This window comes from Gopherus flavomarginatus, chromosome 1 (genome assembly GCF_025201925.1).
Source record: "Gopherus flavomarginatus isolate rGopFla2 chromosome 1, rGopFla2.mat.asm, whole genome shotgun sequence".
NCBI classification, from domain to species: domain Eukaryota; kingdom Metazoa; phylum Chordata; order Testudines; family Testudinidae; genus Gopherus; species Gopherus flavomarginatus.
Genome location: NC_066617.1, coordinates 362490183 through 362509259, shown reverse-complemented (window position 1 = coordinate 362509259; position 19077 = coordinate 362490183). Strand labels below are relative to the sequence as shown.

The 19077-nt window shown below is 49.1% G+C and overlaps 1 protein-coding gene across 1 annotated transcript in view; it reads right to left on the bottom strand.

Moving 5' to 3' along the window:
* The window catches only part of PLEKHB1 (pleckstrin homology domain containing B1), a 32726-nt gene extending 14025 nt beyond the window's left edge, over positions 1-18701 (bottom strand). The window contains exons 1-3 of the mRNA XM_050931114.1: positions 18485-18701; positions 10737-10839; positions 6322-6361 (exon numbers count right to left, since the gene is read on the bottom strand). Of these exons, the coding sequence (XP_050787071.1) occupies positions 6322-6361; positions 10737-10839; positions 18485-18686 (345 nt within the window). The 5' untranslated portion in view covers positions 18687-18701. The remainder of the gene's footprint in view (positions 1-6321; positions 6362-10736; positions 10840-18484) is intronic.
* Positions 18702-19077: the final 376 nt, after the last annotated feature.

The following is a 19077-nucleotide window of genomic DNA, read 5'->3' as shown; positions in this document are numbered from 1 at the left end:
CTTTAATTCATCACTGTCAGCCCAGGTTTGATGCTCTCTGGGTCACGGTGTTAGATCATTCCCCGAATAGAAGACTAAAGGGAAAGGATGGGCCAGTGGTTCAGGCACTTGCCTGGGAGACCTGGGTTCAATTCCCTGATCTGCCATAGGGGATCTTGGGCAAGTCGCTCTGTGCCTCAGTTCCCCATCTATACAATGGAGATAACAGCCCTGCCCCACCTCCTGGGGTGTAGCAAGGATGCATACATGGCCTGCATCACCAGTTCAGAGTGCACGTAGCTAGGACAGGCAGAAGACTCAGACTCCTGGGTTTTCCCCCCAGCGCGGTCACTGACTTGCTGTATGGCCTTGAGCAGTCGCTTAACCCTTTCTGTGCCTCTTCTATAAAATGGGGGTGATACTGACATCCACCTGGCTGCAAGATCCTCAGCTGGGAGGTGCTGCAGGCCTGTAACTTAGCACTGCCTTCCAACAGTGCAGAAAGCTCTGCCTTCTCCTAGTCACAGCACTTGGCTGCTTCCTCCCTGTGTCCCTTTGCCTTCACTTCCACTGTGTGTGACTGAACATAGGAAAACTCATTAACTGCTGCAAACATAGCTTCAGGTCCCTCTCCAAAAAAGCCCGGCTAGGGTCAGCCATTGATCCCCCGCATATGCCAGCTCAGCAGCAAACATGCCTTTCTTCCCAGCCCAGCTACCAGGAGACTTCTGCTTCCTCGCCGCTGGATTCCCCACATTTAAGATGCTAAAAGCTCCTTCCTCATCAGTGCTGGCTTGTTTTTTTCCAGAGTGAACTGGAGACAATGGGACTAGCCTCTTCTAACAGCTCTCAAATTTGCTGTGATCCAATGTGTTAACCTGCAGCCCCTGCCTCCACCAGGTAGAGATGGAAGGGACTGGAAGAGGAGGCATCACAGCCATGGGAAACACAGCTCCACTCCCCCTCCAAAACACCCCCCCCCCCAGCCTCCAACCAAGATCTAGCGGTGCAAGACGCAACAAGGAGTGACCAGGTCTACAATAGTTATTATTATTATGATTATGTTGCTCCTTTCATTTCATTACAAAGTTAAAAGTATTCTCCATTATACCATGGGGGAACCAAGGCATGGATGGGTTAAGTTGTTGGCAGAGCCAGAGAATCATGAGCCATGTACTCTCTCTATTGCTATGACCAGCACATACCACTTAGGAACCGAACTCCAGTCTCCTGCCCCCTCGCACCCTGTTCTAACCACTAGACCATGGCAGCCCAGGGAGACCTGGGTACTACTGCACCTGCCAGCCCCTTGCTTTATGCAGGAGACCATGGACAACCTACGAAGGGAACTCAGCCCTCCCTAGTCTCACTCTTCTGCTCCAGTCACAGGGACCATCTGCAGCGTCCACTCAGAGGGCTCCGACTGATGATGACGACAGAGTCTCATGTTAACGAGACATTACGAGGACTCGGCAAACAGGACAGGTGAACCTGCACATGCATGGTCAGACCAAGGCAAGACCCCCCTCTTTCCGTAGGTGGTGTGACAGCATTGCAAATGCAGTGCTTGGTTTTGGCTAGACAATGGGTGACCTCATCCTCAACCATAGCATTCTGGCACTGCGTATGCCCTAGGTAGCCAAACTTCTCCACAGGTTTGGGATTGGTCTTAAACAGGGTAGAGGTGCATCCCCTGGCACATGTTGGCTTCACTCTTTTGTTCTCTTTAGGTTGATAGTTTAGGCCCTGCTTTACCACAGTGTTGATCTGTCTATATCATAAAGCAATTGTCACACAACACCTCCACAGGTCTCCAGGATACACTGCAGACTCCCACTAACAATATTCTCCACATATACAGCATAGCATTTTATACCTTCCACATGCTTCACAGACATTAATTCTTTCTCAGAGGGAGCTGTCGTCACCCCCCATTTTACAGGAGGGGAAGCTGAACTACAGAGAGGAAAAAGGACTTGCCCAAGGTCACAGAACAAGTGAGTAGCAGAGGTGAGATTAGCTCTCGGGAGTTCCTCCTTAAATCTTTGCAGGATTGAGCCATTATAAGCATAATGGGTGAATATTGGCCTTATTGACTTCACCCAGGCTGTCTATTGTTCTTGTCTCTGTTATCCCCTAGGAGCCAAAGGCTCATTCCTTTTTCATTCGGTCAAAATTCCCATTGAAAGGACCATGGGATTTGGCCCAAGGTATATAGCACTTTTCTTAATATCAGATGGTGTTATTTTCCTGGTGACAGAAGATAGGCTAATTGTCAGGATCACACTAGGTTCCTCTTGAAAGATCAGGACTAAGAGTTGCTTTTGCCAATACCCTGTGGCTTTCAAAAAAACAAAACAACCCAACAGTGGTCTGGTAAATTTGTTAGCCAGTTCCCTTAACGCTGCATTTCCGCTGGACTCACTCATTTGTATACATTCACATTTCCCAAGGATTCCCTTAGCTACTGATCTTTTTCAAAAAGAATTTGTACAATAGCAGAAAGCAAGAAGAACCCTTAAGAATCTTCTGTGCTCCAAGAGACACGTCTATGGAGCAGCCACAGGAGGCAGGGCTCCCAGGCTCCAGCCATTGTGTTATGAGGGACATCTCCACTTTATTCTCCGGCACAATGAAGAGGATCCTCCAGGCCATTTCCCATTTCCCTTTTTTTCCAGTTAACAAGTTCATTTGAAGAGGTTAATTCAAAAAGTTACTTGCTAATTCCACCCCCAATTAGCAGCCTTTCCTCACTGGAGAATCTTGGCTTTATGAATGGCTGTCAGACCAGCAGTGTGACAGCATTTATGCTCTCCCTATGCTCTTAACAGCACTATTCTCCCCCAGCAGCACTAGGCACTGTTATTTGCCACCGGCACTCGACTCTGTGCGATGCAAACAATACAAACAAGAGATGACTGGAGCCACCAAGCTCAAAAAAAAACCCTTCTCTTCACAGAGCTCCCCAACAAGAGGCTACTTTTGCCTTCCAATTACTCTATTCTGCCAGTGGGGGATGGGGGGGCCTCTATCAGCCTTCTCAAGCTGCACCCTTCCTCCAGGATTTGATCCACTAAGCCAGTGGTCCCCAACCTTTTTCATATGCCGGACACCAGATGACGAGCCACTGAGCACTGTGGCCGGCGGACGAGCATCCGCCAAAATGCCGCTGAGAAGCGGCAACATCAATAGGCCTCGCCACCGAAATGCTGACAAGCAGCGTCATCCAGAGGCGGCGCCGCCGAAATGACGTCGAAAATCAGTGGCATTTCGGTGGCAACGCCTGTGGACGACACTGCTTCTCGGCGGATGCTGATCCGCCGGACAGTACGCAGGAGCACATAAGATGCCCTGGCAGGTGCCATGGCGCCCGTGGGCACTGCGTTGGGGACCTCTGTACTAAGCCAATTTCCTAATGTGTTTCTCTAGCCAGCTCCAGAAACTCTTTGCCAGAATAGTAATATCTGTGAAGGGGGGGGGGGGGGAGAAAGGGGAGTTGGTGTTTTTTTTAAAGACATTTCTGTGCCAACCAGAAAGCCCAAATGTAGATGCAGTTATATCAGCATGAATGCTTTGCAGCTTATTTTGCTTGGGGAACAAGAATAAGCAATCCTGGCAAGGGCCTTTTTTTACCAATATAAGCTACGTCTACACTAGGAAGATTGTCCAGTACAACTATAGCATCTACACTAAGTGTAGGTAAGGCCTTAGACTTCTGTTGGACTGGCAGTAGCTACTGTGTGATGGACTATTTTCTTCAGTGGTAGAGTCCTCATGAAACTGAAGTGCAATTAGGGTTCCTTTCACTATAATCTTCCCAGCTCAATGGAAAATCCTGCCTTTCTGAGCATGAAATAAGCCAGTCTTCTGTTTCTTCGTTCCATGCAAAAAAACAAAAAAAACCAAGCATTTTGTGCAATGTTATGGTGGACAAACTAAGCAATCTGGCAATAAAACCTTAGTCATAATAATATCTAACTCTAATATAGTACTTTTCATCATAGATCTCAAAGCACTTTACAAAGGAGGTCAATATCATCCCCATTTTACAGATGGGAAAACTGAGGCACAAAGCAGTGGAGTGACTTGCCCAGCATCACCCAGCAGGCCAGTGACAGAGCTGGGAATAGAACCTAGATTTCCTGAGTCCAAGTCCAGTGCTCTACCCACTTGGCCCCACTGCTTCTCTTTATGGTCAGACACTCCACCTTAACTCTGCCCAATTGCACACATTTTTAAAATAACGTCTCTCCGGACATCCTTTTCTTTTATAAATCTAATACAAAACACAAACTGGCACTTTGTATACAGCTTCACTTCAAGCCCGATTCTCCTCTCACTTACACCAGTTTTACATCACTGGCTTCAGTGGATTGGCTCCTGCATACCACTGGTGTGAGATCAGTGAGGTCCACAGTCTGTATGCTGGACTTTGTAGGATTTCTGACTTGACTTTTACATAATACTCCACCAACAAACAAGGAAATTAGCAAAGTAAATGCAGTATGGTAGTGGGAATCCCAGCATGGGGGGGAGGGGGGGTGATCAATCCAGAGGGAAATGGGCTGAGGCAAGGAGCAGTAGGGACAGGATAAGATGCACTACCCTGCATCCACTATCTGCCCCAAACCCCCACCACAAAAAATGTTCTCCAATGACTGTTGGCAAGGCAGCGAGCAGATCCTTGAAAGCCACCCTGCAGCTCTTAAGGAAACCAGCTGTAGGAGAAGCTTGGGTGCACAGCTTCTCATCCCTGCTCTCATGCCAATAGGAACCACCACGACAGCACACATCTCCCAGCCCCACATAAGCAACCTATAGTCTCCTGCAACCATCCTGAGCAGCAGGTAGCCTTTTGAGGAGTGGGATGTCACAGTATTTGAGATGAGAAACAAGCACAGGAGCATCAACACCACCACCACACAGAGACAGTCAAGGGTTGGACAGAGCAAACGGCACAAAGGTGACACCTGTGTCTGGCCATGCCCCAAGGAGACACACGGGAGAAGCCATCCACCAGTCCATCACAAGGTGGCTCCAAGAAAGTGTCCAACAATCCAACAAAAAACACTGGATTAGAACCCAGTTCAGTCAATCCCCTCTTCCCTGACATATCCCCTGCTCCCCTCAACACCCCCCTGCCCCGCGATCCTAATTCCTGTCCCTGAACAGGCATCATTTGCCTCATAGCGCCCTTAGCTTATCCAGTGCTCTTTTATTCCATATTACACACACACACAAACACACACGGCCCATTTGGATGAAGGGGCTCCTGCTCTATCTTTACAGTGCTAGGAGCAAAGCTGTCAGAGGCAAGGCCTGGGACGAACTGTGCTCTGTTCCTGGATAGAACAATTCTCTCATTATCTGTAAGATCCCAGCAGCAGCATTCACTCTGGTACAGGCTCCTCTTTGTTGGGCGGCCGGCTGCCGGCACAGGCCTGGCTCGGTTACACTATCGTGGGTAGAAACGAAAAAATCGTAGACATTCAAGATGGAGGAGGCCTATTGGGTTAGCGAGTCCATCCCCTTGCTGGGGCAGGGCCGCTCCCTACAGTACATTTCCTCAGGCTTTTGTCCAGCTTATTATTGTCATCCCAATCCTCCTGGTTATAAACTGGTGCATTACACTAAATAATCACTTACTTCCAGAAGACTAATCCCTTTAGGCAGCTGCAGACTGATGTCCCTATTTAGTCATTGCCTCGCTAAACTCAAGAGGTAGTGTGATCTAGTCAAAAGAGACCTGGGTTCTAGTTCTGCCTCAGCCAGTGACCTCGGACAAGTTCCTCCCCCTCCCTGTGACTCACTTGCCCCTCCCATCCTTTGTCTGCCTTGCCTGTTTAGGTAATGAGCTCTTTGGAGCAGGGATTGTCTCTTACTATGGGACTGCACAGTGAGGCTCTGATCTCAGCTGGGGCAAATCACTGGTAATGAGAGTGAGCAAAATGTATTAAGAAGGTCTTGATTCAAGGACCAGTGAAGTCAGCTGAAAGACTCTTCACTGCCTTCAATGGGCTTTGGATCAGGATCTTAACCTTGGCTTATAAATCAACCCCTCACGGACTTGAATCCTCCCTGTTGCTCTTCTCTGAGCACCATCCAGTTTGTCTGTATCTCTTTAGTACGGAGGTACCCAAAATGGCCTGCAGTTCTCCAGCTACAGTCATGCCTCTTCCCACACTCTGGGATGAGATGCTTTTGTGCATGTAGCCCTCCCACCACACTCCTCCATCCACTGACTCTATGGGAGTGGGGGAGGGGGAGAGGAGTTGGAAGGAGACTGCTTATTATTTGCTGCCTGTAAGAAAAGCCCTATGAAATGGAAGGAGGAAGGCTCACCGGGGTGTTTTTCGCCTCCAGCACTGCCATCTTCCAGGCGCTGTAAACAAAATGGGACAACATGTGAGCAAAAGCGTGCCTGGAGCAATTTTAAAACCATGTCAAGGCAAAGCTCTTCCTTGGTTAATCTCTCAGCGCTGCTCTGCTATCAGGGAGCTCAGCAAACACCACAGCAAGTAGGCCAATGATTCTCAAATGCAGCCATCATGGCCACATGTGGCCACCAGGGACTTTTCTTGTGGCCACAGCCTCCTGGGCAGCGACTAGGGGACAAAGCAGCCACCCCTCCCTCTCCCTGTAGCTCCTGGATGTGCCATCTTGATGTTGGTTGCTGGAGCTACCAGCAGGAGTTGGGCCCTGCCCCCCTCTGGAGACACCTGGGACACAACAATGGAGGAGAAGGCAGCCTGTGAATTCCCTACCTTCTGGGGAGCAGGGGGGGGTGACTTGGGCTTCAGCCTTGGGGTGGGAGGTTCTCGCCACAGGGCTTCAGGCTTTGAGGTATGGCTCAGCAAGCTCCTCCTGGGGCCCCATCCTCTGGGCTTCAAGCTCTGGCTCCCCGCTGCCTCCCCCGCCCCTCATCGTCCCTGCTCCCTGTCCATCCACCTCCCCTACCAGGGCTTAATTTGCCCCCAGGCTTGCCAAGGCTGAGTAAGTCTGCTGTGAAAAGTGATACTTGAATGTTTATTAATATCACTTTTCACAGCAGCAGACTTACTAGCTAGCAATAAATAAATTGCTATTATTTTGATGCATATTTATTTGTTTTCCCCAAAGTTAATTATTTTAGGAAAAATTGTCAGAGTGGCCACCAGGAAGAGTTGGTGGCTGCACTCTGAGACCACAAAAAAATTTCTCACGAGAACCCCTGGATCAGGCCCTTCCTTTCACAAAGGGGCCCGGAACCTTTCACATGCCCCTGAAATGAACCAGGAACTGGGAGGAAAACCTGTGCCCCTGGGAATCTCCTAAGATCAAGACTGTTCTGGTTAGTTAGCCGTGGAGGTGGCTGTTGGGATCGGAGAGGTTTCAGTTTGGCCCCACTTCTCCTTTAAAGTGACATTATGGAATTTCCATATTTATTATCCGTTGGTGACTGCCAATCTAAATGGCATCAGTTTCCAAGCCAGGCCTTTTTATCTGACAGTCTCACAAACTCTGCTCAGAGTTGAAAACTCAGCTGGGTTCTTTATGCCTCAAACATCATCACCTGCAATTAATATTCTGCAGCTGGAACCAGGCTGACACAAGAGAGGCAAAACAGAACCCAGCTCGCTCACCCACAGCTGCATCCCTCTGCAGGGCTAAAAGCAGCGAAGACTGGTCTATGCCAATGACACCAGCAGACAAAAGTTAAAGGCAGACAGGAAGCAGAGCTGTGGAGTAAGAAGGTGCCACTTTTATTTAGCCACTTCTCTGACCCTATAGTCTCATTTTAAGAGCAGAGTCTAATCTCAGCTGTGTGTCACAGGGCATCTCCATAGATCTGCAGACATGCTACATAGAGGAATTAGATACAGTACTGACCCCTAGACTACGTGCAGAAATAACTACTGGACAGTTCACTATTCCACCATCAGATTCTGGACTGGTTCTTAGGGCTCCCGCACTGGGATCTGCGTTCACTTTGAATTACACCTGGGATTAGAGGGGAAAATATATCCCTAATTAGTGAAAAACATTACGGTAAAGGAGATCTGTTTGTATGGAGTAGGTGAACAAGTACAGTGCCAAGTTTGGGTTTTTTTCTTGCTTTGGGAGCCTGATCAATCAAATTCCTTATAGCTAGTTAAATTGGTTAAAGTAATTAATAGCCACTACATCTATCCATGGTACTTTTCTGGTCCTCATTACTATAGTATCTGAGACCCCGACACCGTGAAACATATATATCCTCACCACACCCTTGCGGGGTAGGGCGGTGCTATTATCCCGTGTGTATAGATGGGGAACCGAAGAACAGTGACTTGTCCAGGATCACATACCAGCCTGTGGTAGAGCAGGAAACTCCCTACTCCCAGTTTAGCACTCTAACCACTGGACAATGCTTCCTCCGCCCAAACACAATTTGGTCTTATTCAATGCCGCCTTAACCCTAGACAGCCTGGAGAAAGTAAGAGCAAGATTCCTTTGATGGGTTCACAGGCAGGAAGCCACTGGGCTCGCTGGAAGTTGTCACAGTGCATGACCCGAGTTTAGCTGGGTATGCATGTGACAGCCTCGCTAATCTTTAATTCCCAGTTAGATCCTTCCCAGGGGCAGAACGGTAGCCAGCGGTGCTGTTGGGTCATGTGATCACAGCATGTCTCTGTTCTGGTGTCTAGCTTCTAATTATGCTCTTTAAAGGTATGTAAATCACTTCCCTTTTCATCTGGGAAGAGGGAGGGGGAAAATGCACACACAACGGGCCATACACACACCTGGTGTAAATCATTTGAAGCCAATTGGGGTGCTTGCACCAGAGATGAATTTGGCCCTAGTGTGTTTCACGTAGACTATCAGGGGCATGAGAAGCACTCGGATCCTCTGGTGAGGGGCATCACTATAAGAACCCAGATAGCCTGATACAGATGTGGCCCAAGAATGAATCCAGGGGTGCACTCCTCACCGTAATTCAAGGCCAGCAATCACCCTTGGCTTGAACCTTTCACACTCTGGGAAGGCAAGTTTGAGTTATTATTGTAAAAGGTGCTGGACTGAGGCCAGGGGCACCGGAAAGGGGCGGGGGGGAGAGAGACGAAGGGGAATTGTCAAGGGGCCATGGCGGCCGTAAGGGAGAGCGATGGGGGGAACGGGGTGGAGGGGAGCAAGCGGGGGCAGGATCTTGGGGGGAAAAGGGTAGCATGGGAGGTGGGTCCACATTTCAGGCACTTTTAGGTACCTTCTGCGGCTCCAATCGATGCCTTCAGTCTGGACCAGTGGTTCCCAAACTTTAGCAACCTGTGAACCCCTTTCACTAAAATGTCAAGTCTCGCGAACCCCCTTCTAAAAATGAATATTTCCAGGGATTTTCTCCTTTATCTGAGCATAAATTATAAAAGCATTGATCTTGGAAATATAAAATTTGTTTTTATGACATGCTTATTACACACTGTTTATCAATTATTATTTATCATTACAGTATTTTTATTACAGTATGAAAACGGTAACACTCTTCCAAGATTTCACTTTCGTAGCTTGTATCTCTTTGAATAAGCCTGTTATAAGACAAGGCTCCTATGTTTCATCCAGGAGTATCAGATGTGAAACAGCATGAAGGTATTTAAGAAGCCAACTCAAATTGTTCCTCATACACAAACATTCAAGTCTCGGGCAGTCCAGGCAAACAATGGACGTTACAACAAGGCTTAAACTTGTTCTTCATAATAATTTTAAAAACAACACTAGCTGCCTATTTAATTTAAAAACAGCAAAAAATATCCCCCTCCCTTTCCATTTCTTATAAGGAATTCTGAAGTTTAAATCTCCTCAGTGTGATAGATCTGCTTGCTTTGATCTGCTTAGCTCTTGGAAGTCCAGGGGCTCCAGGCTGCTGGCCCCGTGCTGCCCAGGGTTCCTAGGGACAGTTCTGTTCGCCACTAGGGAATTTTTCCCCCGAGAACTCCCTGTAACATTTCACGAATCCCCCCCAGCTTGGGAAACACTGGTCTGGACTGAGGCCTCCACAGGGCTGCCAATTACCCAGAACTGCCCTATTGTGGGACCAGGAGTTCATGGTCCTGAGACAGGAGTCCTAGGAAGAAAGCCATGCAGATACCTATGACTGTGCAGCTCCAGGTGTGGGGCCGGGAGGTGCGTGTGGGAATTGCTAGGGTGGGGAGGGGTTCCAAGAGGCTTGGCTGGCTGGCTACATTCTCCTCTCCCCAATGAGCTCCACTTCTCCTTCGCGTCAAACCAGATTCTGTCTCTCATGCTGGACTAGTAGGGTTGCCAACTGTCCATTAGTACAAGAGATGTTATTTTTTCATCTCTGTACAAGCTCGGGAGTTGCTGAGTGCTCCAAAAAGCAGCAAGAAATACCCCTGGTGAATGTAGGCGAGTACTGCTTAGTAACATTAAGAATAATGATGATGAGAATAATAGTAAAAATACTATTGGGGAGGAGGTGCTTAGCAAACAGTCCCTTAACAATGTTGCCAACCCTCTGCTGGAGCAGGCTCCTTTCACCATGTTTGTGTTGTACAGGAGCAGGCTCCATGAATGCTGCCTGACTCTCGTCCCCCAGGCCCCAAATAGAAACACACCGTGTCTCCCAGGAGGGGGTGTCTCTTGCAACAGTCCAGTGACATTTATGCCTCTAGCAGGTTTCTGGTCACTGGCCACGAACAAGTGTTAAAGCGCAGCAGAGAAAGGCCTGGTATAAAACGGGGGCATCCTCGCCATCCTACTGTGCGGCACCCCCGGGAGTTACTTACACGGCGTCGTCCTCACTCTCCGCACACAGGGTCACTTTGGAGCCATCTCGCAGCACAATCGTCATCAGGCAATCTCGGCTCTTCCCTTCCGGGGGCTGCACATCTGGAAGGCAAAGCATCAGACTTGAAATTAGATGAAGGTTTCTAACCATTAGAGGAGTGAAGTTCTGGAACAGCCTTCCAAGGGGAGTAGTGGGGGCAAAAGACATATCTGGCTTTAAGACTAAGCTTGATAAGTTTATGGAAGGGATGGTATGATGGGATAACCTAATTTTGGCAATTGATCTTTATCAGCAGGTAAGTATGCCCAGTGGTCTGTGATGGGATGTTAGATGAGGTAGGATCTGAGATACTATAGAGAACTCTTTCCTGGGTGCTGGCTGGTGAGTCTTGCCCATATACTCAGGGTTTAACTGATCGCCATATTTGGCGTCAGGAAGGAATTTTCCTCCAGGGAAGATTAGCAGAGGCCCTGGAGGTTTTTTTGCCTTCCTCTGCAACATGGGGCATGGGTCACTTGCGGGAGAATTCTCTGCAGCTTTAGGTCTTCAAACCACAATTTGAGGACTTCAATAACTCAGACATAGGTTAGGGGTTTGTTACAGGAGTGGGTGGGTGAGATTTTGTGGCCTGCATTGTGCAGGAGGTCAGACTAGATGATCACAATGGTCCCTTCTGACCTTAAAGTATATGAGGATCAGCACGTCAGAGGAGTCAGGGCAGGGGTGCAGCTAGCAACCTGAAACATGTGTGAATGCATGCATGCTCGGGAGCACATACACACCACCTCCTTCCCCTCAGAATCCAGGCACTCCAAGTCCCTAGTCGCAGCCCTATGTAAGGACCTCCTCAGCCACACGCCCACAACATGGCCAAGCCCCCCTGAACTATAACCTTATTGACTTTGGGGTGTCACACAAGAGCCATGTGCTCAGGGTTCATTGTCACTCCACTGTGGGCAAGCCTCACCTCTCCCTTTATTCAGGTGGGCATGGGTCTGTCCTGGAGAAGGGAGTGGTCCCCCACCCCTCTGGGCACAGGGGACCCTTTCTGCTATCTGAGGATACGATTTAGTTATGGAGGTGAGGGAAGTCTGGGATTCTGCGACGTTACCGGACCTCCATGACTTTGGCTTCGGCTGTCAGCAGTAAAGCCAGACTGTGTGCCCCCTCCCCATGGCTTCAGCAGGATCTGGAGCCGGGGCTGTGCTCCCTGTGGCAGTGGGGCTGGGGCTGTCAGTCCCCCCATGGAGATCCCAGTCTCATTCCTCCCCATCCAGCTATTTTTAGTAAAATTCAGGCGAGTCAGGGCTCCCACAAATTTTTGTCTATTGCCCGTGACCTTTGCGTGACTTTTACTAAAAATAACCGTGACAAAATCCTAATCTTACTTGATACCAGACCAGCAGAGACACCATGGGACTGCAGCAAGCCCCCCCCCCCCCCCGTGCCTCTGCCGGGCAGGGGCTGCTAGAGCAGCAGTCTTCAAATATAACACATCACAGGGATGACGGAGGCAATTTGCACCTCTCAGACTTATTGACTGAGGCTCTCTACAGACTCAGGCAGATGTCACCTGATCACTCACACACAGGTCTTGTTTTCAATGTTTTCTTTGCAACCATGGGAGCTACAAACAAAACCACTCTCATTTAAAAGGTGCCCGGAGATTCTAACCAGGTCATCCTAGGAGGTCAGGAGCTGGGGCCTAGGCAAGTCCATACAGGGCCCCTACGACTTCATCCAGCCCTGCCATCATCTCCCCGCAAGGCAGCCGTGCCATCTCATGCATGGCGATGGTGGAGCCAGTGATGCAGCAGGAAATATCTAGCCATGGGTCAGCAATCTCAGAGAGCCTGTCAGTAATAGCATCACAATCGCAGACCCTAGTAGTTAGGTTAATATGACAGGATGGACACCTAACCCAGAAAGAAACCCAGCCTTTCTGGACAGAGCCAGTCAGCCAGCCCTTCCCATTCCACTCAATAATAATAATAAATAAGTAATAATAATAATAATCATAATAAATAGACTTTCACTCGATCTCAAAACACTTTATACAGCAGGGTCAGTAGCATAATCCTCATTTTACAGATGGGGAAACTGAGGTATGGAGTGGGGAAGTGACTTGCCCAATGTCACTAAGCAGGTGAGTGGCAGAGCTGGGACTAGAACCCAGCTCTCCCGAGTCCCAGCTCAGTTTCCTGGCCATGCTGCCTACCAGCAAAACACACGGCAGACATAATTCATTCTCCCTCACAGGCTGCCCAAGAGCCCTCTGGGGAAAACGAGGCTGGCGGTCCTAGTCCAGAATCTGGTGGGCAGGAAAGACTGTAGCATGAGCCACTCACACAACGTCTGTCCTCTCCAGCAGAGAGAAGCCAAGGGCTGCCAGATCAGGGCTGAGCCATATCAGCAGGGGGCACATGGGGGAAGCTCAGGCTGCTGTCTCTGGGGCTCTCAAGCTGGCACTGTGGCATGTCCCAGCACGTGTTTCCATGGGCTCAGGTACTACCCAGATGGCACGGGACCAGAACCGCTGCAGCGCTCCCCAATGCAGGATGGGCTTGAACTTCAGAGCTAGGCCTGAGCTCTCCCAGCTCCCCAGGTCAGTGGATCTCAACCTATTTACCATTGTGGGCCACACTCAATACTACCTGTATGGCCCTGAGGATGTCACATGGGCTAGAGCTGTGTGTGCTGACTGGGCTGCAAGAGGCCCACAGGCTGCAGGTTGAGAACCACCTTCCAGGCAGTTCTGCCTAAGGGGCCCCTTCCTCAGGATGGGAGTGAACATTACCTGGCTTCACAAGGCACCACCACTAGGAAAGCTTCCCTTCGCCTCCTCTTGTCCTCCAGAGGCCCTGGGAACCGGGGAGACCTGCCAACTAGGGAAACAACACAGAGAGCGGCATCCTCTGCGTATGCACACTACTCTCCAGCTCTGATCCCAGAGCCCCGGCAGCACAGCTACCCCGGGAATGAGAAGGTAGACTGGAAAGCTCCAAGTGACAGCAGCCGCTCCGCTCCCTAGAACAAAGGATAACAGCAGCACTGCAAGGAGGCGTTCTGCTGCCGAGGGAGGAGCCGCTCCCTGAGCTGCTGGTCAGACGCAGAGCGCTGGGAGTGCTGGTCTCAGAGCATCATTTCCAGCCTAGAGGGGACCACTCGGAGTGGACTAACCCAACAGGAGAGAGTTCCCCGTGCATAGTCAGGTGGAGCTGCACTTCCCCATGAGGTCGGCTGCAATCTACTACCCAGAAGGTTTAGCCAGCTGGGACTCCCGATTGCTGCCGACGAGCCTACCCCAGCCCAGGAGGGATGGAAGCCGCTCGGCCAGGTGATCTCCACCTCGGAAGGCAAAGGGCAAACAAAAAGACTGAGGAAGAGCGTTAATGCGAAGTCAGATGGGCTGGTGACCACAGGGCAGGGCACTGCTGCAGGAGGAAGCTTGCAACAAGCAGCCAGCAAGGTCTGTCACGCTCTGCTGGAGACATTGACCATCGTGTGCTCCTTAACCCTAGAGCAGAGTATCAGTAAAGTCAGCTTTGGGGCTGGCTGCCAGCCCTAGAGATCGAGTCCTCTAATTACCCGCAGCTGCCTTCCAACAGTCCCTGGCCATGCCTTCTCCTTGAGCTGGGGGGCCCAGTGACAACTGAGGTAGGGGCTGAGGGCTTGGCTACACTCGAAACTCAAAAGCGCTGCCATGGGAGCGCTCCCGTGACAGCGCTTTGGAGTTTCGAGTGTGGTCGCGGCGCCAGCGCTGGGAGAGAGCTCTCCCAGCGCTGCACGTACTCCACCTCCTCGTGGGGATTAGCTTACAGCGCTGGGGCACTGTTTACACTGGCGCTTTGCAGCACTGTAACTTGCTGTGCTCAGGGGGGGTGTTTTTTCACACCTCGGAGCGAGAAAGTTGCAGCGCTGTAAAGCGCCAGTGTAGCCAAGGCCTAAGTGACTTGCCAGAGAAGTCTGGGCTGGGAATAGAACCCTAATCGCCAGAGTTCCCAGTCCAGCGCCTTAACTGCAAGGCCACCATCCTTCCCCCTCTGCAACAGGTTATACCAGGGAACAGGCGAGAGCTGGGAACGGGAGAGACCCAGCCCAGTTTGGGTGCCACTGTCATACCCGTGACAATCTCTTGAACAAGGGAGTGGTTCCATAGCCCAGCCACTCCTTCCTTGCTAAGGATGGGATGTGGATACCTGCCCCACTAAGCGCATCAACTCCAGTTTATACTGGCTAGCAAAAAGCTTTCACTCGCTAACAGCCTGGGACAGGTTTGAGCCAGGAAACGAGAGTTGCAAGGCTTTCCATCAGATCCTACATTACACCAGCTCCCTTAGCCATTCCTAAGGGAGTCTGATGTCACACTGTTTACACTTACAGACCCGTTGTATTGCAGCACTGTTTTGAAAGAAGCAACCTCAGGACACAATTTGCCTTTCTGTAGCATCTTTCATTTCAGGGTCTCAAAGCGAACTTGCCTACATCAATGAATTAAATCTCACCACCTCTGCGTGGGGCAGACACATCATCATGTTGTTACAGACAGGGAACCGAGGCACAGAGAAAGTGACTTGCCCAAGGTCACATAGGAAGCCTGTGACAGAGCCATGACTAAAACCCAGACACCTAGTCATCCTCCTAGTTCATCATCATCAAGGCAAATTCCAAAAGGGACGTGGCCTCTTTGCTGAGCAAGCACCACCCAGACGGATCTCTTGCTGGGTACTTAAAATGATCTGGCTGGATGTTCAGCCCGTGTCTGTTCCTGGCAATTTTATCGCACCACTGAAGCTCTTAGCCCACGTGATCGCTGACCACACAGCAGCATTCCTTGGGAAATGTGCTTCTTAATTCACTAGTCTTCCTGCTAGTTGCATGCCCACAATGGAAGTTGAACACAAGCAAGTGATGGACTAACTGGGCTCCAAGGATGCTGAGGCCCTGTCCCCTGCTCTAGCCACTGAAGGATGAATGGCAAAGAAGCCAGCAACAACCCCAGATCAGTATAGAAACAGTGTGGTTCAGCCAAACAGCAGCACAAAGGAAAGACTTGCAGAAGGTTAGTTTGTTGGTCCCCTTCTCCTCAGGTTATGATGTATGGAATGTAGGTGCAGCTGGGGACAGGACTGCACAGATAAGAAGTGGCAACCGTCTTAGCTCCAGGGCTCCTTGAGGATACCATGAGCACTGGCAGGTACAGCCATGAACCCAGAGGAAGACACATATTACCAATTGTTGCTGTCCGTTGTATCCAATGACAACGTCAGACTCACAGCATCACCTGTGTTCTCTTGTTGCCGTATAGTCCAACCTCCAAGGAGCAAGGCTGTAAACAAATGTCATGCAGGAATACATCGTCTCCCACTGATGACTTGGCATGCCCCAAAACAAGTAGTTTGAATAACCCAAGCACTTAAAAGACAAGGAACTGAACAATTAAGGAGACATCTCTAATCCTACACTGCCCCATATAATATAAACAAACAATTTTTTAAAAAAAACATTTAATCACAACACAACAACCTTAACTCTGACCTGTGAAATGTTGGGAAATTTTGTTTTAGGTTGTTTGAGAGGTCTTTTTTTACATTATTTTTGCTATCTTTAACACTCCAAAATCAAATTTTAAATAAAAGAATTATTGTTAATTGGGCAATATCGGTTAATACTTTAGCAACCAGCAGTTTTTGGATAAACTGTTTATTCCTGCTATTTCTTGCTGTGCTTATAGTTGATTGGGAAAAGTGTATAACACTCATTTAGGATAATATTGGTGGATATGTAGATGATGTGTACTTTTGGAATTTTGTAAATCTGTCAGTTAATGGCCTGGACTGATTGTGGAATTTGGAAGGGAAATAGCAAACCATATGAGCAAGGAGATAATAAACTAGGGGGAAGTAAAAATTTCCACTTGTTGGTGACCTGTTATCCACACCCGGTTTGATATATTTTCATCAAACTTGGCAGAAACCTCGGACTAAATCTGGTAATTTTCAGGCCAAACTGATTTGCCAAGCCAAAAAGTGATACGAGATCTAAAACAGGGCTTTAAAATGGAATCTACCAACAACCTGATCTATGGAAAGGAAAGAAAAACTCTTGCCTCTCCACAATCAAGCACTTTGAGCTCTGAGAGAGAGGGCTCTAAAGAAATGCAGTGTTGTTATTGCGATTAGAAGCACAAGAAAGGAGCTTTGTGCCATAGGAATGTCCTTTGTTCCAACTGCCTGAGGGATAATGCAACTTGCTGACTCAATACAGTACCATGTATTGAGTCACCAGAACAACAACAAAATGCAAACCAAGGGAGAGAGAGAGAAAGAGAGAGAGAATTTCCCTCCTCACCCAAAAGAAAAACGGGCTCACATCTGTGTAGAGTATATTCCACTGCCCTGGGCTTGTGTATTCATTATGTAGTACTCAGTCATATATTCAGACACATTTTCTGATTCATGTAGCGTCTATTATAATCAAGAGTTCAGGTTCCACATCAACAACAGAAGGAACAGGTCATTCACAAGCTCAACACCTCACTTCAAGCAATACGCAGCATCTCACTTAGTCACCAAGGTAACAAGCGCGCCAGCCGTCAGTCCAGCTGCCTAATCATTGGTGTTCTCTACATTCCCTCATGGAATGGTTGTGTCTTGGGAGACGTGTGAACACCGGAGTTTTGGAGAAGAGACTGTTGCTTTCTCTGTGGATTGGGGGAATAAGACCAGAATGAATGTCAGGGAACTGAGGTTCAGAACCTTGGCTTGGGTTTGCCTGGGCTCTGCCATCTCTGAAATGAAGGAAGTTTGCATCTATATAGAACTGTGAAGTTGTATCTTTTGGTCATTATTAGGGGGCTTTTCTCTCTTTCCAAGAAGGGACCCAGACAACTCAGTCTTGCCCGCATTGAATACCTCCATCTCATGGAGTGGGCAGCACATTGGAAAGCTCACGCATGATTAACCCCAAAGGAAGGCAGAGGTTCCAGAGATGGGGGACGTGTTTGGATAATGGAGGCAGCACACAGCCATCCTGTTCAGGACACTTTGGTTTAGAAGGCCCCAATGAGCTCTGCTCCTCTAGAAGTGGGAGAGCAGGTGATACATGTAAGACATGGTAAGCAGAAGTCACTCACTGCCAGCTAAACAAATCTGCAGAGCATCCCTATGAATCACCGTAGCCAGAGCACATGGTGCAGTCGGGAAGGTCACAACTAGGGCAGGGGCATGGTGAGCCATAAGAGTGAGGACAGAACCCCAGAACAGATGCATGAAACGGCGAGTTTATTTTTATTACAGCATCCCTTTAAATCAAGCAAGTCTAACAAGGCCACGACACTGAGTGTGAACATGAAAGGCAGCACAATCAGTGGGTAGAGCACTGCACTGAGAGTCAGAGCTGGGTGCTAATCCCGGTTCTGCCACTAACTCAGCGTGACTTCACCACTGCACGTCTGTGCCTCAGTTTCCCCATTTGTACAGTGAAAGACGAGGATACTTGCCACTTTTTGTAAAGGGCAGTGTAATCGATGGCAAAATGAAGCAGTAGTATCATTTAACAAAGAGCACCAGAATGCTCAGCTCCATATTAAACAGAGTCCCTACCCTAGCAGCACACTACAAAGACAGACAGCATGCACAAATCAGACGCTGTCTGGGAGCCCCCGAGAACAGTTCTCTCAACATTTTACATGCTGCGGAAGCAAGGATGTAGAAAGCGCGAGGTGCCCCAGAGGCATTCGCTCACCTCTGCATTCGCGGCCAGTCTTTATGTCTCGGCAGTTGAATTTGATGTGGATCCTGCCCTCCAGGTCACGCTGGGTCTCATCCTGGTAATACACAAGGCCACCATCTAGCCACAGAACAAACCAGTTCCTTTTCCAGCGTCGCAAAATGGAACCTGCAATAGCCAGGAGGAAGGGGGGTAAGGGCAAAATCCAGATAGACATCTGCCATCCACATAGTAGTAGGTTTCTCCTGCAGGGCTGCTGATGGGGCAAAGCATCTAACCTCTTGCTCTCACTGCCACACACACTGAAACAAGGAGAGCTTTGCTGACTTCAGCTTCCAGCCACCAGATCTCATTCTGCCTTTGGCTGCTAAATTAAAAAGCCCTTTTAGTTTGGGGTGTTCTTCTCCCCCATGTAGGTTTTGACATACGAAAGGCTTGTCTTACTGGAGACACAGACCAGACACCCAGCTTGAGTTGCTGAGTGGGGAGCACAGGTCTTGCTTTAAAGCAGAAAACAACAGCCCAAAGCAAAGGCCAGTCTGATAAACAGAAACATACAGACAGTTGTGAGGAGAACTGCATGGCGAAAGCAGGCTTGGGATCTTAAA